Source organism: Nilaparvata lugens, chromosome X, assembly GCF_014356525.2.
Source record: "Nilaparvata lugens isolate BPH chromosome X, ASM1435652v1, whole genome shotgun sequence".
NCBI classification, from domain to species: domain Eukaryota; kingdom Metazoa; phylum Arthropoda; class Insecta; order Hemiptera; family Delphacidae; genus Nilaparvata; species Nilaparvata lugens.
In genome coordinates this window covers 14,028,198-14,048,572 of record NC_052518.1, presented here as the reverse complement: position 1 = coordinate 14,048,572, position 20,375 = coordinate 14,028,198, and the positions used below count along the sequence as shown (strand labels likewise).

The 20,375-nt window shown below is 33.0% G+C and overlaps 1 protein-coding gene across 1 annotated transcript; it reads right to left on the bottom strand.

The window, feature by feature from the left end:
• Window positions 1-1,075: 1,075 nt before the first annotated feature.
• LOC120354386 (zinc finger protein 260-like) lies at window positions 1,076-9,687 on the bottom strand. Its single transcript, XM_039441452.1, has 4 exons — window positions 9,589-9,687; window positions 8,662-8,844; window positions 6,081-6,141; window positions 1,076-2,274 (listed from the first exon to the last, which is right to left on the bottom strand). Exons 1-4 carry the CDS (start codon window positions 9,685-9,687, stop codon window positions 1,547-1,549), a joined length of 1,071 nt encoding a protein of 356 aa, XP_039297386.1. The 3' UTR covers window positions 1,076-1,546.
• Between the last annotated feature and the right edge of the window lie 10,688 nt (window positions 9,688-20,375).

The window sequence follows — 20,375 nt, the reverse complement described above, 5'->3', positions numbered from 1 at the left end:
GAAGAAACATGCTAAAAAATTGATAACCTCAAAACAAAACCACAAACAATACAACCTAACCACAACTTTAACCCCAGAACGATCAACCTGACAAATGTAACCTTCTCTGACTCTGAAATGAATATCTGACTGCTAGTAGTTTTTTCTATAGTGAGGTCCACGTTATAATGACAGTGGATAAAGATAGGAGAATAGCGATAATAATAATAATTTCTCTGGATGTTGGACGACACATCCAGAGGAGTTTATTCATAAAATTCAACATACATTACATTATATTACATATTTTTTAATATATCAATATTCAGAGTTTGGAAAATGATACCTCACTATATAATATGTGTCGGGGTTATCATAAAATTAATACTAATTTATGCTACAACAGATACGGTAATACAAAAATTCCAAAAAATCTAAAACTATATCTATTACCCTAAGCATCACCTAGTACAAAAATACTAAACCGAGGTACTATTTTCTACCTATAAATTACCTTATTTAAAAAGAATACTACTCAAATCTAAATCCAACTTACTATTAGTTCCTCACTACTTTGTATCCCAATACTGAATAACCAATGTCTAATTTTTCTTTTGAAGCTATTGAAATTTTCCTCTCCTTTGATTTCTAATGGTATTCTATTAGATATTGTAGGCCCTAAATATCCTAGTGATCTTTGCCCAAATGCTGTATTCATCCTTGGTACTTCTTGGTTGTAACGTTCTCTTATTCTAGTATTATGGCTATGATTTATGATATGGTTCCTATTTTGATGTTTTTTCATATACCCTAATAACAACAGTTTATACAATTGCCTAACGCTGAGTACTCTATTTTCTATAAATAATTCTACAGTTGGAAACCGGATTTCCCTGTTTCCCATTATTTTCAAAATGCGTTTTTGAGTTTTAAATAATGGATCTATAAAACTGAAGTTAGCTACTAACAGACCGTACCTTAAAAGAGATTCAACTAATGTTAAGTATACAGTTTTTAACATTTCTTTGTCTATGATACGCCTTAATTGATAGAATTTGTATATAAGCTTTCTTATTTTGGCAGTTGTATATGTTATGTGCTTGTTCCATTTCAATGAATCATCTACTATTATTCCTAAATACTTTATATTGTCAGAGCGTTCTATTAGTGGGCAATTACAATTATTGTTACTATTTCTATCACAATTATGAAGCTTCATTGTTTTCATGTGTGGTTTTGTGCTATTTGTTAAAGAAAAAGCTAAACATTTTGTTTTTTCTGAATTTAATGACAATAAATTATTTCTTAACCAACTAGTGATTTTTGTTAGTTCTATCTCTGCTGTTTGGAACACTTCTTCCCAAAAAGTGATGCCGATTCTCTGCATTAATTAATTATATATCTACACTGGCAAAAACATAATTGGCATCGTTGTGGACCTAGAAAAGGATAGTACCACCGGCTTTGTCGAATGATAGACAAGGATAGCAAAACCAAAGTCGATCAAATACTGTTATTATAACGTGGACCTCACTATAATAGCAAAAAGTGATTTGAAACAAGCTTGTCATTTGACATGTTTGGTTTTCTTATGACGGCTTAAACTCCAAGATGTAGAATATGTGTGACCACAAATATCACATAAAAAATGTTCCATACCAGAGTGACTGTTTTTATGTCTTGAAAAATTTCTAGAATCGCAGGTTTTGTAACTACACTCTGTACAGTGGAAACGTTTAACTCTAACAATTTCTCTAGGCATCTCTCTATAAATATCTTTATGATGGATTCTCATATGGTCAGTTATGTGGTCAGATCGAGAAAATTTAAAACTACATATTTTACAACTATAAGGCTTTTCGCCCGTGTGGATTCTTGTATGTTTAGTCAAAGTACTAGAATCAAAGAACTTGGAGTCGCAAATGGTACAGGAATATGGCTTTTCTCCAGTATGCTTTCTATGATGAATTTTCAATTTATGTTTTACAGCACACTTGTAATCGCAGATTTCACATTTAAAAGGCTTTTCACCAGTATGAATCCGGTAATGTTTTTCAAGTGTATTCCTATTTGATGTCGCATATTGACAAAATTCACAAATATGTTCCCTTCCATTATGAATCTTGGAATGCGTTTGCAGCTGTTTCCTTGATTGACCCACAAATTTGCACTTGCCACATGTGTAAGTTTGCATCGTGTCAGAATTATCAACACTGATGCTATCCTGCTCTCTGCTACGGAACTCTCTCAAGCTTGCCAAAGATGGTCTTTCCTCAATATTGTAATCAGAAGAGTCTGGAGACAAAAATAAGAGATGATATTATTTTAATCATCAAGCAAAATCATTTCTAGCATAACTATTCAACATCACTATATGCAGATAATAAAAAATGGGATACATAGCAATTAATACTTAACAATAGTAATACAATACAATAAACCATATAAGCCTAACTTGGAACATATTGATCAACTGCTGTAATTATGACATAGCATCGGGCAGATTTTTGCTATGACAAATTTCCAGATAATATATCCAAGGGATGTAAGACCATCTTCATTTGAAGCCTTGGCCACATGTGTCAGTGTTACAGTGTTCAAATCCGACTCCAGTCATACAGATGGTTGACAGACAACAGCCGGGTCGATCTGAAAAAGAGGCCTCAAATGTCGCCTGCGTTAGGCGACAGTTGAGGCCTCTTTAATTTTCGTACAGGCCCGACAGTCGAGGCCTAGACTGGAAAACAGTCCTCTTCGGTCGCAGGCCTCGACTGTCATCGGGCTCGACTGTCGCGCCCCCCAACAGCCTATAGTGGGATTCGCAAAATAAAGTCAGTGAAAATGATAGAACAACAGAGTTGCCAATTCTCTGTTACCACCACCTTCTGTAGTGGATATGTGTGATTCAAGTTATTCCAGTACCCTACATCTGATGTTGATTCTTGTTAGTAGTATGATCAAATCTATTTCGAATACTGGCCAAGAAAATATATTTCTTCATGATTTAACAATAAATTTTAATGATTGAGATAAAATATTTTAGAATGTTATTATATTTCTTCAGAGCCAACACACGATTAGGCGACAGTGGGGATAGAGCTATCTCTTAGTTTATCATCTAATATACAGCTACTATAGTAGACAACTGCGATTCTAATAAATCCGGTTCCATGGATGTTCTATCTGGTGTTGATTCATGTTAAGAATATGATCAACTCTATTTCAAATATTGGTATTCTAAAACTAGGTTTGGAATTTGAACTGTTCAACACAAAGCCCTAAAAATGAACTCCCAGAATAAATGGGCTTATTAGAAAAATGGCATGAACTTATACTCTGTCCAAACAGGCATGAGCTCTGAAGGATTAGGCCGACCCTCCTACTACTCACACACACAGGTGTAGTCTCTTTTTGAGTGTGTGAGTAAAGGGACGGTCTGCCTACCTGTATACTACGTAGTATACATAGCATATCAATGGCACAGGTGTGCCTGCGCGTGGGGGAGCGAGGGTCGGCTTAATCTTTCAGGGCTCATGGCAGTTTGGACAGACTATTGCTGATCTTTTAATGAGCGTAATTAAAAGTCAATCGGCGTTTGTCTGTTTTTTTATACAGCAGTTACAGTCGCAGTTATGGTCGTAAAATATGGTTATGGTTATAAAATGTGGTATACAAGTACATTGAAACAAGGCGCAGAAACGTGTATATTTATTTCTTTTAATTTATCCCCGTTTCAAGATGGCGGCCCTTTATTCGGAAATTTCACCCTAAAAGTCAACATAAATTTTCAACACTTTATCGGATCAGGTTCAAATTGGGCTCATACTTCTCAGTGCTTCAAAGCGGTATCATCTCAAGTATCACATGTTCAGAATTTTTCAATTTTTGGAATTTTAATTTTTTTTCAAGTCCTAATCAAAGTTTCAGATTTTTATCTTTTCAACCGTGCTCCCGAGCTGAGGAGTGTAAAGGACCTTCATTCTGTGACATGGGTAGGAAGTACTAATTTTATTGATTGATTTTTGTGTGTTTTACGGTGCGTACAGATTTACGCGTCGCGAACATGAGCAATTCACTTTTAATCAGCTGATGCCAAGCTTTTTATATCTGTATCTTACCGTTTCTGTAAAAATACAGATATAGTCAGCTGATTAAAAGTGAATTGCTCATGTTCGCGGCGCACCTTAAGATTTAAGATTTTTCAGGAGAAATGACTCTGATATTAAAATAATAATTTAAATTATAATTTGACTATAGAGAGAAAATATAATTTAGTGAGTAAGTAGTATTATTGCAACGAAAATAAGATTGTGCTAAGTTATGTGTGCACGACTGTGAGAAGCAGCAAATTGAGGGATATTTGCTAGTTGTGACGGATGAGGGGGCTGGCTCCACGAGGCAAGGACACGGCGGATGTGCGGATGTGCGGTAGCCTGTAGATATTCTCACAGACGAATACTGCACACCTGGCTGCAGACCCGCTTGCCCAATCAAGTGACAACCGACTCACTGCAACACTAGCAGCAGGGCCTTAGGCAGCACCACCACACTCACGTCGAGAGGGGGAACAGTCGTTGAACAACCGAGATACTGAGCGGTTCAAAAATTATATTGCAAACAGTAAAGTTAGTTTTCCGGCATCATGAGATACATGAGTGTCCTGTGTTTTGGGATTACCAGTGCGAGTGATAGCTGTGGGTGAGTGCCAAAATTTCTAGCTCATTATAAAACATTTTCACCCGACCGAGATGATCAGAATTAGAGAAGAATTAGATGAATTAGAGATGATCTTGTTGTATAGTAAAATTTATAGTTAGCAGAATCTTATTGGCAGGTAGTTTTTTGTATGAATAATATTTTGATAAAATGTACTGCATATTTCGTTCTTTAAATTTCAAGAAATTGGCCTAATAAATGAGAAATTCTCTAGGTAATACAATGTTGTCGTCTATCCCATTACTCCCTTGAAGTAATAATAAGATATCTTCAACCCTCATCAAGGGCGGTTACAATTCTTTAGCGCTCCAAGGTGGTCTTATTTCATATATCACAAGTTCAAAAAAAAAAAAAAAATAGAATTCGATCATTCTTTTCAAGTCCCAAATTTCAAGTTTCAGATTTTTTATCTCTTTAACCGTGCATTCAAGCTTAAAAGTGTAAGAGACCTTTATTTTCAACGCTCCAAGGCGGTCTTATTTCATACATCACATGTTGAAAATTTTGATTTTTTATAATTCGATCAATTTTTCCAAGTCCCACATTTCAAGGCTCAGATTTTTTATTCTTAAAGTGTAAAGAACATGTTTGATTTTCCTATGATAGTACGAACAAGTGGATAAAGTAAATTTCTGACCACATTCGATGCACCTGCAAGGTTTTTCACCGGTGTGCGTTCTGATGTGCTCTTTCAATTGGTTCAAAATAATGCAATGATAACCACAAATATCACAACAGAAAGGCTTTACACCAGAGTGAATTGTTTTATGTGTTGATAAATTACTGAAATAGTAGGTTTTGTAACTACACTCATCTGTACATTGGAAACGTTCAACTCTACCAATTTCTCTATGGATCTCTCTATAAACATATTTATTATATCTCAAACTATCAGAGCTGTGATTCTTGAATTCACATGATTCACAGCTTTAATGTGTATCACTGCGGTGAACAGTGTGAGTATTTCCGTGTTCCCTTGAACGATATAATCGAGAAAATTTAGAATGGCTTATTTTACAACTATAAGGTTTGTCGCCTGTGTGGATTCTCATATTTCTGGAAAACTCTCGAGAATCAGAGAGCTTCGCAATCAGAGAACAAGTCGCAGATGGTAGAGGCATATGGCTTTTCTCCAGTATGCTTTCTATGATGAATTTGAATGTTTTACAGCACACTTGTAATCGCAGATTTCACATTTAAAAGGCTTTTCACCAGTATGAATCCGGTAATGTTTTTCTGTTATTTGGTGCCGCATATATTGACAAATTTCACAGATATGTTCCTTTCCATAATGAATCTTGGAATGCGTTTTCTCCGACAAGCGAGATTACAGGATATTATTAGTTATTTACATCTGAACAGAAAAAATGGAAACTCTGACTCACCATCATGACTTGAGCTGCTCTCTGCTTTCGAAATGGAACCAATACCATTATTATTGTCATCCTGGAATAAAAAAAAAGAACAAGTGATATACAAATATTATCAAAACGTGATTGAAGTGATGAAACCTAAATAAAAGAAGTCATGACATCACAGCAACTATCATAACTTGTAAGTTGTACACAGGAATAATCCTGATTGGATAATTTTCTACAACCTGACTTACTAATTAATATGTATCAAATCACGTACACTTAAATATGGGTGAATATAGTTATTCTTAATTCACAAGGATGCAGAGGATCAGGGTGAGCTTTTAACAAGTCTCAACAATGGAACAGAGCAAGCAAAAGGTATAATTCTGCAATGAATATTTAATTTGAAATATTTTGAACTGCATTCGTAATACAGTAGTCTCAGTCTTGTAAATCAATTTCAACAATTTTTTCATAATAATTAGTACAATTTAATTGGGTGAGATATGTTGATGAATTCAAAACAAACAGGATGAATTCTTCTTGAGACTACTAACTGATGAAATAAAGTGGAAGAAATAGTATATAACAGCATGGGGTCTGCCGAGAAATGTTTTTGAAACTCAAATCCAATGAAGTTAAGGTACATATTTCCATCTTGACAAATATCAACAGTAGGGGAGATTGGGGTACCTTAGGAGGGATGAGAATCTAGACAAGTCAACATTAAATGACATTTGTTGCATTGTTCTTTCTGTGCTACCATGTGTTGTAGGAGGAGGAGGAAGTTTCAGTTCAACATCACCTTTCAATGTCAAGTAGTTTTTTTCTTCTCCTTTGAAAAATTTGAACCCTGGTAAGATTCTCTTCAAGCATTTAACGCAGTAATCACTGCCATCAGCTATTCCAACTATTTCTGCAGCATAATAATTGACCGATTTTCTCCCACAAACTTTCACCAATACAAAATCGCAGTCCCACACTGTGCCCCAGAAAAATTGTCCCACTGTGCCCCTTAGGGCTCTTTTAGTTTAAAAACATTATATAAAAGCTATTTCTGGTAGAATGACCAATAAATAAATACTGATGTGGGCTAGCCCTACGTGGATTTATCATGTGAGCACGGTTGCCAAGGTGACTGTTTTAGCAACGAACAAGTAAATAACTAGTTGAAGTTAGAGTTTTATGAGATACGTTCAAAGATGATGTGTTATTTTATTTTTATCTTTTTCGATGTGAACTTTATGAATAAAGTGTCAATTACAAAAGCACATTTACAGCAATACCTTATTCGGTTGAATACATTATAAACTAGATTTTAGCACCAAAAGTTCAGAACATCACTATTTTTTTGAATGTTTTATAGCAAGAATCTTAGCTTATCTTCGTTTTACTATAGGCGTCAGAAAATTAGGTTATGTTGCCCTCTCCAAAAGTAGGCCTACTTGCCACAAAATGATGGGCTTCTCATCACATGATCAGAATAAGATTTGTCAACTTATAAACTAGTTATTTCTCTAATATTGCTGGAAATAAAGAAAACTTCTCCATCGTCCCACTGTGCCCCATGTCCCACTGTACCCCACTCTCACCTATAGCAAACAAAACGATTAGTTTTGAAATTAACTTGATTAAAATTTGGAAGATTTTTCCCCAGAATTGAAGAGCTTAACCATGAACTGTTGTATTGATCTATGGAATCCGCAACTTGTGTTGGTTGAATACAGAGTTGATGAGCATTATTATGGAAACAGCTTAATATTTATTTTACAAGACAGTATGATATGACAATAGTTTCCATGGGGATCCTATTCCAATTGAGAAAAAGAATTACTTTCTGTCGCTCCAAAACTTTTGTTCGTCACCTTGGATCCGTTATATGGATCCAATTTCATTCCGAATCCAACTTCATTTTTTCAAATGGGATACAAATGTAATACATGATTTCGATACAGAATTTCAAAATAAAATTAATAGCGAAACCCATACATCGATATCTCAAACCATTCCAAAGATCTCAACATTCAAAGATACTAATACATGATACAAAAATGAACTGCTACCACAATAATAGTATTATTAATTACGCGTATGTTATAGACAGACAATAGACAGGCAGACAGACGCTAACGGAAGCGATTTAATATGAAACTTATACGGTACATGAAATATATTGTGTATTATTCAGCTGGAATCATGTGTCGGCGCATAAAAATGATGTCTGTGTGATAAGTCCCAAATAGCATCAGCTTCTTTTATGAATGAAAAATTACAGGAATAGCATGTAATTGGTTCCAGTTGACTAAATAATAAATCTGTGGTTTTGAAAATTTTATAGTATTTTTATTTAATTTAATTTAAATGATACATCACAACAATAATTGTTGAAAAATTATTTTTTTCAGATGCACTTCCAATTTTATTTTTACATCCTGAAAAAAGCGAAGGTGTGTGTCAATTTTGTTGTCCATCGACCTCGTCCTGCAAAAAGGTTCGATAAACCTCTTCTTCTTTTAGAAGAATTGATTCATCTTACCATTTATATACAATTTTCCAAATCTTTATTTTTGTTAGAAAAATCATAGGAAAGGATTCAATATTTTCTTACCATTGGAGTCACTGATTCCAGAGAGTCATTGGACTCTTGAAAAGTGCAGAAGTTTTCCTTGATCAATGGCTTTTCATCAATTTCTATTTCGTTTTCCATGCTAAACTTTTTTTCATTTTCATAATAATTATCATTCTTGTCATGAGCATCATTGCCATTGTCATCATCAAAGCATTCATGAGCCTGTCAAGATAAATGAGATGAAATGAGATATTGGTATAGATATAGATAAATGAGATATACATTATCATTATTACTAATCCATATTTCTAAGTCAGTGGAAATGATAGAATGGCATTTTTGTCAATTCTTTTTCTCCACCGCCTCCTATAGTACATAGCTGAGATTGAAGTTATACTGGTCTAATATTGATTCTTGTTAATAATGGGAGATTGCACAGGACATTTTTAAATTATAATTTATATGAGATGTCTCATATATACAGAAATACTTTTTTAAATTTGAATGTATTACAAACATTGAGTGGTATTTCGTTTTGATCTATTTGTAAAAATATTTTTTATTGATACCGATTTTTGTTGAGATTGTGTTGAAGCAGAAGCCAAAATTGTATTTACCATTAGCATCTTCTGATCTACTTTCTATAATTATTTGATTAGATGAATTAGTTGAATGATTATAATGTTTATTTTAGATAACAATCAGTCATCCTAGACGGAAACATGACAAAATTCAACATTAGAAGTATATGGCACATTAGATGAATTTTCTACAAAATTGAAATGGGATTTGTTGATACTATTCGTCCTTGATGAATTTTGTTGTCCATCGAACTCGACCTGCAAAAAGGTTTGATAAACCTCTTCTTCTTTAAAAAGAATTGATTCATCTTACCATTTATATACAATTTTCCAAATCTTCATTTTTGTCAGAAAAATCATAGGAAAGGATTCAATATTTTCTTACCAGTGGAGTCACTGATTCTAGAAAGTCATTGGACGCTTGAAAAGTGCAGAAGTTTTCCTTGATGAATGGCTTTTCATCAATTTCTATTTCGTTTTCCATGATAAAATTTTTTTCATTTTCATAATAATTATCATTCTTGTCATGAGCATCATTGCCATTGTCATCATCAAAGCATTCATGAGCCTGTCAAGATAAATGAGATCAAATGTTATATAGGTATTGATATAGATAAATGAGATATACATTATCATTATTACTAATCCATATTTCTAAGTCAGTGGAAATGATAGAATGGCATTTTTGTCAATTCTTTTTCTTCACCGCCTCCTATAGTACATAGCTGAGATTGAAGTTATCCTGGTCTAATATTGATTATTGATTCTTGTTAATAATGGGAGATTGCACTAGAGATGTCTCATATATACAGAAATACTTTTTTAAATTTGAATGTATTACAAACATTGAGTGGTATTTCGTTTTGATCTCTTTGTAAAAATATTTTTTATTGATTTTTGTTGAAGCAGAAGCCAAAATTGTATTTACCATTAGCATCTTCTGATCTACTTTCTATAATTATTTGATTAGATGAATTATTTGAATGATTATAATGTTTATTTTAGATAACAATCATTCATCCTAGACGGAAACATGACAAAATTCAACATTAGAAGTATATGGCACATTAGATGAATTTTCTGCAAAATTGAAATGGGATTTGTTGATACTATTCGTCCTTGTTGAATGGTTGTAGCATCTACTACCATGTTCTATATTTTTTAAATTTCTAAGCTGAAGCTAACATCATATGGTCTAACCCTGTCCAATAAGAATCTTTGCCAAATAATAGAATCCAGATACAGTTAGACAAACCTAACAGCTTTAAAAATCATCATTAGAATTACAAAAATGTTTTCTCTTCATGGATTTATTTATTCTCCTACCCATTTTTTAAGAGCATGTAAAAGTTGGCAAGTTGTCATTTCTGTGCACACTTTAAACTCTGCTGTCAATTATCTTATTAATTCTTCTATTGATGTAGCTATTCTATTTCATTTTGAATTTTATCAAATTTAGTGAGCTAGTCTTCAACTTGGAACTTTTGTGGTATTTCTCCTTTACTGTACAAGGCGATGGACATCTAGTACTGCATTATAAGAACAGTAAACATTATGGTCTATGGGGACATTATGATGTACATGATTTATGGAAACTTTAGCGCTAGTGATAAAATAAGTTGAAATGAAAGAGATATTGTCAGTTCCACATAATTTATTTGAGAGAAAAAAATAAAGTTTCAACGCAATTTAGGCTTCATAATTAGTGGTAGGATAGACACTTAATTTAGGCTTCATAATTAGTGGTAGAATAGACACGTAATTTTCTGGATAGACACTTTCATTTCACCTTAATAATATATGGAGAAATTCCACATATCTGATCTTAGAGTAGGTACTACATTTACGGTATATGTAAATATATAAATATACAATAAGTATTCGCTGCACACGGGAACAATTGTGGCTTCCACTATAGCATTTGCTAGAACAGGGAAATGTAAATATCATGAACATTTGAGTACCATACATTTCCAATTCATTTCCATTTTCCGTGACAGCTGGAAGAAGCTAATATTGTCCTTTTGCGCAGGCTGCTTTAGAATAATCATATTTTTTATTGAATTCATTGCTTAAGGATCAAATAGCTAGAGACCTTTGAGTCAGTCAATTGATTGCGATAAAAAGTGGAAAGAGCTCACCTGATTCGTGACTGATCCCATTGGATCAGGATATTCTTTTTTAATTAAGTCCATTGAAGTGGCACAATCCATCTGTCCGCTTGTTTTACTTCATACCTTACAAATAAATAAAATCAATAATGATTCAATCAATCTTTATCTTGCAGAGATGCAGACTACAGTGGTCCTGTCAGATAAAGCAAACAGTAAACCATGGCTAAAGTCCAGGCCTAATGCCATTAAATCTGTCATCAAATTTTTTATTGGAATTGATTAAGTATGTTATTTTAATGAGAAAAAATTAAACGGCAGCCATTCATCATGAATTTAAAGAAAATGAGTTTTACTAACCTCACTTTGATCAAGATTTTAAAAATATCTTTAATAACGCACACCTCTGGACCTAGAATTAAGTCGGTTAGGGATAAGGTGGAGTTATATTTATTAAGTGTTTCAAAGGTAACAGGTTAGGGGGTTAGGTTTTTGGTTTGGGATTGCAATATGCTGGAAAGCGTTAGGGTCCAGGTTGGGGTGGTATGTTTTTAATGTTTCAAAGGTAATAGGGTACATTAGGAGGTTAGGTTTTTGCTTTTAAAGGGCAATATTATGGTGGAAGGGGTTAGGGATCTGATCAGTACATCGATAAGTACTGTATCGATCTATCAATAGTTTAAAAAACAACATGGCTTACACGGTATAGGTTAAATACATGTAAAATTATGCTGCTTTGAACTTCGTTTATTTTGAAAACAATAGTGACCGCCGTTAATTTTTTGTGATCAAAATAACATACTAAATCGATCCCAACCAAAAATTTGATGACAGGTAGGTCTATAATGGCACTGGATCTAGAGTTATGCATAAACCATCAAAAGATTGAGTAGCCTAATTTATGAGTTCTTATTATTATTAGCCCAGTCAATGAAGGTCCAAAAAAGCAATTTCGGTCTGAAAATTAAAAGCTGAATCTCTCACCATCGATAGAACCCTCCCAAAGGGTCATTCTCCCAAAAGTCCCAAGAAATCCCCCTGGAGCTTCCCCCCCCCAGCCACCCAAAACATGAAAAATACAGGTAATCACGGAAAATCAGTTATCTCTGTAACTATTGATCGGAAAGAGTTCTATTATATGTCATTGGATTCTTTGCATTATGGACTACAATATTAGTTCTATACATTTTTTAAAATAAAACCAAGAGTTTTATTGATAAAATGATATACAGAGTGAGTCATATGTATGGGAATCCTTCAATAAGTTGGAGACTGTAGTAGATATAATACTGTAACTTTCAGGATAAGTTATTGATCAAATACTCCTTTGATACCTTTTGACGTACAACTGAATTACAACCCCTCATAAGGGGGTGACTTAGGGTTTGTAACTCGAATATTTCAAATGCAAACACCTATATTGTGTGGTACATCAATTTAAATGCCTTTTTAAAACAAGAAAGATAACATCAATTAGAATGTTCTATGATACTTGTATATTGTATCCAAAATGGCAGCTGATTGAAGTTTTAGTTTTTGCTGGGAAATGAGGAGTTGTAACTCAAATATTATAAATGTTAACACCCATTTTGTGGTACATCATTTTCAAGGCCTTTCTAAAACAAGAAAGATGACATAAATAAAAATGCTATATATGATACTTGTATCCAAAATGGCGGCTGATTGAAGTTTTTGTTTTTAAAGAAATAATTGATAAAATTCAATCAGCCGCCATTTTGGATAAAAGTATCATAGAACATTTTTATTGATGATCATTTTCCTCGTTTTGAAAAGGCCTTTGAGGGGTTGAAATTCAGTTGTATGTCAAAAGGTAGAGCATTTGACCAATAACTTATCCTGGGAGTTACAGTATTATATCTACAACAGTCTCCAACTTATTGAAGGGTTCCCATACATATGACTCACTCTGTATACCGGGGAGTCCGGTCTCACAATGTGTCAAACTATCAAACGATAAACCGAAAAACTTCAATAAATTTTTACGAACTCCCTACTTCTAGGGCATTGTTCCTGGGTAACACACATATCTAAATATCATATTTAAATTATCCGGAAGTCTTCAGTTACTCTCACAGCGGCCATTTTGCTTTCTTCACTTATTATCTTTTTTCTAAATAATGGTTAAACATACGAAATTGAAACTTTTCACAATCATTTATAACAATTAGACAAAGCTACAAAAAAATTATGATAATTTTTCAAATCCATAAAACAAAATAGCGGCCATTTAAAATTTTGTTTCTTAGATAACTCAGAAACTGTTAGTTTTCAAATTACAAGAATATTTTTTTCAATAAATTCAATCACCTATTGATTGGTACCTGATGTTTTAAGATTGGACCAATATTAACTGAGATATGGCAGCTTTTTCTAGTGATAGGACACCGCTGTGTATTAATTAATTATTGTTTGAAATAATCTATTTGGCTTACAAATGACATGCAAAGCAGACGGAGATTGTTGCATTGTTGTGGCAGACTTTAGCCGCATGCCTTTGCAAGCAATGCAACTAACCCCCAGTGGGGTCCTATCACTAAAGCTGTCATATCTCAGTTAATATTGGTCCAATCCTAAAACATCAGGTACCAATCGATGGGTAATTAAATGTACTAAAAAAAGGCATTCTTGTGATTTTTTTGTAAAACCAACGGTTTGTGAGTTATTCAAGAAACAAAATTTTGAATGGCCACCATTTTGTTCGATGAATTTGAAAAATTACATAATTTTTTTGTAGCTTTGTCTAGCTGTTATAATTGATTGAGCAAAGTTTCAATTTCGTATGTTCAACCATTATTTGAAAAAAATAATAATAGTGAAAAAAGCAAAATGGCTGTGTGAGAAACTGAAGACTTCCGGACAATTTAAATATTATATTTAGATATGTTTCTTACCCAGGAACAATGCCCTAGAGTATTGGTAAAAAGTTCATATACACTCTGTATGTAAAAATTTAGGGGTTTTTGATTTGATTTTTTTTCTCCGATTAACTTTGAAGCAAGTAAGTTAACTTTTAAGAAAAGTTAGCCAAATAATTAATGTAGCCACTTTCATTGCAAATACATTGATGTATATTGTTATGTGTATTTGCGATTCAATTTGACACCGTGGAAGGTGAAACGGCCAACGCGGTACGGCGCGGCTGACTCCCTTCGCCATAGTAAACAGTAAATTAATCTCTGTAACCATTAATCAAAAAAATCGATAATAATAATAATGATTGTGAACGGAACTGCAATTCTGGCTCGGTATTGCCTCTTCATGTTCAGTGAGAATAGAAAGCTACAGAATAATTTGTTCTCACTATATGTGATAATATTTGTTAATATTTAAACCAAATGAGCAAAAAATTTATCTGCTTTCAGCTTGAAAATTTTCAACTCATCAGGAGTACAGTGTTACCATATAGTATCACTACGAAAGCCTGATTTTTATCATCAGAGTGTTTGAATCAAGAAAATTATAATATTTTTTAGATTACTGAAAAGTGAAAATCTAGATTCAGTGCATGTCAAAATAATAGACAAAATTGATTGTTTTGAGCATCATAGTGTACCGCGTCGGCTGTTTCCCCTTCTTTGGCGTCAAATCAAATTGCAAATACATAACAATATACATCAATGGATTTGCAATGAAAGCGGCTACATTAATTATTTGACTCATTCTTCTTTAAAATTACTTGCTTCAAAGTTAATCCGAGAAAACAAAAAAAAAATGAAATCGAAACCCCCTAAATTCTTACATATATATTATTTTATCAAGGAAACTGTTTGTTTTATTGAGAAAATTAATATGACTAATATTGTAGTTCATAACACAACGAATCGAATGACATATAATAGAACTGTTTCCGATCAATGGTTATAGAGATAATTGATTTCCCATGATTACCTGCATTTTTCAACTTTGAGGTTGGCTAGGGGGGAAAGCTCCAAGGGGATTTCTTGGGACTTTTAGGAGAATGACCCTCTAGGAGGGTTCTATCAATGGTGAGTGATTCAGCTCTTTATTTAATTTTCAGACCGAAAAAACCTTTATTGACTGGGCTATATACATACAAGAGCTATATACATGTCAAGTTTATTTTGTAGTTGGTGTAACCTCAAAAATAAAACTAACTTAAATTGAAAATTATAATACTTCAAGAACAAAATACAATGTTAATAATTGATTCCATAGGCTACCGGTATCTTTTTTCAACACAAATATTTCTACCCTCAAATAATAAAAAATCAAATACTGTACCGGTATAACTAAAAAACGTGATATGTCTGTGAACAGATTAAAACAACGGAAATCGATTTTCGATAAAGTTCTATCACATAATATATCGATTCTGATTCAAGAGTCGATTTGAGTTTTGAGGGGGTATCCAGCAGGTGGCGCTCAAGGATAATAATATATCGTTTAGGTATTTCACTTTGCATCCGAATATTTCCGAAATTGCCAGAGTGGATCTAAAACTTGGATCAAACGGTTAGCGTGAAAACTCTCTGGTTAGCTGAGTTCATATTGTCGAAATAAGGCCTGCAATCTATCCAGCAAAATATAAGCGTTCTATCTATAGTGATTAGTTACATGCTAGTGTATATGTTCCTAAATCTCAGCTTATCATCTACTAATATTCAGGCTATATATATATATATATATATATATATATATATATATATATATAATATATATATATATATATTATATATTAAATGGATGAAATAACCCTTGCTCTAAGTTCGCATTTTGTGCTTGAATCGCAAATACAGCACTTCAAATTTCGTTCAGTTCTACCAATTTCTTAAGTTAGAGATTTTAAAATGAATTTCCATTGCTTAATAGGCACCATTTCAAAAAGTCACCGATTTGCTGCCTTCAAAAAGAGAGAGCTACCGGCATATCTGTGCAGTGTGGTGTGCACATGCACACAATGTCCGGGAATTTATTGAAAAATGAGGGATTTTGTCAGGAAGAATGATTTTCTGATCTGGTAGCCCTAGATGGGATCATATATGGCACATAATAATTCTATACGTACGGTAAATGCGTTAATATGTGGTAGCGGTGGTCTAATATAATGATTTCAAACGATTCATCAAACGATCAAACTTATGAAACCTTATTTAATAAGCATACTCATATAATAGTATAGGCTTTCCACAATTGAATTTATTGATGGGTCACATTATGGTATGAGTTGATGAGAATCTGCATGGATTCCTGTTTAAGATAGGCTAATAACTCATCAAATTTCAGAACCATGTTTTCTCTAAGTAGGTACTGTATATTTTATGAGATCTTACCTGAAGTTTGATCAGTGATATCTTAATCAATGTAGGCTATCTTAATCAATGATATCTTAAGTATGTGAACTTTTAATAAAAATTGTAAGAACTTGCTTGTAGGCTATAAACATCACAACCTGCAAACAGGAAACAGGAAACAGCAAACAGAAATGCTTGTACGTTAACGGCGTCCAAAAATATTTGAAAATTACAAAAAAAATAATAATCCGATTTGTCTAAAGGGCGAAAAACACGCGCATGCGTCGTCAATGTGTCGGAGCCCGCAACCATACGAATTACGAATATTATGGTACGAATATTGTACGGTGATAAAGATCTTTTTCCTTCTGGTTGAATAAAACCATAGAGAAACAATAGCGTAAGTAGATATCCTATGGTATAGGGCGTTTATGTCGCAACTTTTACTGTTATCCCAAGCCGATTACTGTCGATTATTGTTGATCTTTACTGTTTTGACTGGGTAAGAGTGTATGAACGGCACAATATGAGAGACTACCAGCGTAATAAAGCTTCACGGGAAAGAACTACGTGGGCTATCGGCTTGAGATAACAGTAAAAGTTGCGACATAAACGCCCTATGCCATGGGATATGTACTTATGCTATTGTACTTATGCTAATAAAACACAATTAATATCACTTTGATACGTTTGCTTTCCATTTTTCATTTTATGTCAATTATGATATATGATTATAAGTCATTTCGAAATAATGCATCATTCTTTTGTACCTAGTTTAGAAACGAAGTTCAATCCCGATCGAAAACTTATAACATTATGGTAACATTCAATTTCCACGACATATTATTGAAAATCTATCAATGGAATATAATAATTATAAACATCCATTTTATTCTATACATTTCATTAATGGAGTACTCAATTATGGTTCAAGAAATTAGTTGGATGAATGGATAGTCTCGAGTAATGAGGAAATTGTCAATTGTCTTTCAACAAATTTTTATCTATCTGTCGTATATGCCTCTATATGTATCACTGTATCACTTATCATGTTTTGTTATCTAAGTTTTGTTATCTTTCTGCTTATTTTGTTGATCCTCCATCCTAAATATTCCATCAATCTCTATATATAAAAATGAATGTCTGTGTGTTAGTTGGTTTGTTCCCTATACTAAAACTAAACTTGTTCCCAAAAACTACCTACTTGACAGAACGGCATGAAACTTTGGGAATATGTTGTGTGAATATTGGGGATGGTTTCTGACCAAAAATTTTAATAGGGGGGGCTTATGATAATTATATATTAATCCATTTTGCAGACCTACCGGTATTTTTTCGAAATTATCGGCCGAGCGGCTAACGTAGAACGGGAAGATCATCATGATTCAATATCATGTTGTGATAATATGATTTAGCATATGAACTTACCAGCTGTAATAAACACATCACTCTGTGATAAAATTGTTTACTGGTATTAAAACGGTAGTTTTAAGCACATAGAAAGTCCGTATTGAGATGTAAATAAAAATATTTGGGTGCGGAATGGCAAGGTGCTAGCTAGGCGCACGGATGGACAACCTGTAATTGTCATAGAGACCGTCCAGGACTTGAACAAGTTAGTTTACACGTCCAAGTAGTACAAATATTGTTAATAATAATAATAATAATAATGGTTTTCCCTATTTCTTTTTTATTTTATTATTATTATTATTATTATTATTCTTTTATTTTTCCAAGAACTTACTGCAATTTAAGACTATGATGTTCTTAATTTTTTTAAATCTCAGTTACATGCTTTCAACGCTATACATTTATTTATTTATACTACATGTGTTTTTGTGCATTTATCTTACATTTTTTAAATTTAATTACCACCCATTTTGATAGTTTTTAATGGAAGACGGTGATAAATCTTTTCTATGTTTGCACTTGAATATCAGGAGTATGAAGGAAAATTTTGATTCATTATTACTGGAACTGAGTCTATTAGATTCACTTCTATATGTTGTTGTATTGAGCGAAATTTGGATTTATGATCATGAAATAGATTTTTTAAAAATAGATGGCTATATATGTTATGCAAACTGCAACAATTCTTATAGAGCAGGGGGAGTTGCTGTTTATGTCAAGAAAGAGTTAAGAGTAGATTTTGAGAAGCTCAACTTAAATTCGGCTGATGGAATTAAATTGCATTGTAATATAAACAATTTTGATATATGTTTTTTGGCATTCTATAGATTTACCGGAGTTGAAATAGACTCTTTTTTAAACGAACTGAGCGACGCTTTAGTCAAAACAGAAAATGAATTCGTTATCATCATTGGAGATATGAATATAGATTTAACAAGTCCCGCTGCTATAGTGGATAGATATACAGTAAATACATTTTGAATAGTCAAGGTTTTGATTCATACATAAGCTTAAACGAACCCACAAGAATAACAGACAGGTCATCATCTTGTTTAGATCATTCATTCATTCGTGCAAGCTCCAGAATACAAAACATAATGAATTTTAAAGGCGTAGTCTGTCATAATGACATATCAGATCACTCTATGTTAGAATTATTCACTGATATTTTAGAAAATACTACTTCGAACACCATACGTTATAAAAAAATAGATGAAAATAAATTTGTGAAGTTAGCTATGAACTGTGACTGGTCTGATATTTATAGATGCACCAGCGTGGATACCGTATAGCTTTAAATTATTTCATTAACAAATTAAAAGAATGTATGGATAAATCTTCGAAAGACGAAACAAGAAAATCTAATAGGGTTAAATTTCGAAAGGCTTGGATGAATCACTTGAATTCAGGAAAATTCAAAAGAAAAATGCTCGAGCTAAAAAATTTTTCAAGGATCCCAGAAATGAAAATTTAAAATTAGAATACAATACTTTCCGTAACACTTTAAAGAAAGAGATCATTGAAACGAAAGAGAAATTTTATCTTGATACCTATCACAAACTGAAAAACAATACGAAAGAGAGCTGGCATATCATCGACTCTCTTATCGGTATGAGGAAGAATACCACCGATATTAAGGAAATAACAAATGCTAGAGGTGAAACTATTATAGATAAAGCAGAGATAGCTAATGAATTCAATAACTTTTTCACAAATTTAGTCTCGTAATTCTACTACATCCGAAGCTGATTACATCATATATAACAATACATTCACTGAAAACCGACCCAGATCTTCCCTATTTTTTACGCCGACATCTCCATCTGAGATACAGAAAATAATTAATGGATTTAAAAGTAGAAAATCGCCGGGTAAAGATGGGATTACAACATCAATAATTAAAGCTGCAAAAGAACCTCTCTCAAAAATTCTATCTTATATATACAATTTGAGTTTTTTAACAGGGACATATCCGTGTCAACTCAAAGAGAGTGTTTTCTACCATATTTAAAGGAAGAGACACAAAATTGATGAATAATTACAGACCCATAGCTTTATTATCTGTCTTTTCAAAAATTTTAGAAAAAATAGTCAAGAACAGATTACAGAATTATCTTAAATCTATTAAATTTTATAGCAACAACCAATTTGGGTTCAGGCTGGGTTTAAAACGGAAGATGCTATGAAAAGGGTGATTTCTAAATTTTATACTGGTGTGAACGAGAGTAAAAAAGTCGTAGGTTTATTCCTTGACATCAGGAAAGCTTTCGACTGTGTCAATCATAGAAAGTTACTGAGAAAACTGTATTATGCTGGCGTAAGGGGTGTATGTAATAGCTGGTTTGAGTGCCTTCTATCGGGACGTTCTCAGCGAGTTA

What these genes read in the sequence shown, in the direction of transcription:
- LOC120354386 (XM_039441452.1), bottom strand. Translation starts at nt 9,687, where the DNA reads ATGGAAAACGAAATAGAAATTGATGAAAAGCCATTCATCAAGGAAAAC. An exon ending in TAGAATCAGTGACTCCACTG is followed by an intron (nt 8,845 to 9,588) that starts GTAAGAAAATAT and finishes TTATCTTGACAG; the next exon opens with GCTCATGAATGCTTTGATGA. An exon ending in TGGAATCAGTGACTCCAATG is followed by an intron (nt 6,142 to 8,661) that starts GTAAGAAAATAT and finishes TTTTTATTCCAG; the next exon opens with GATGACAATAATAATGGTAT.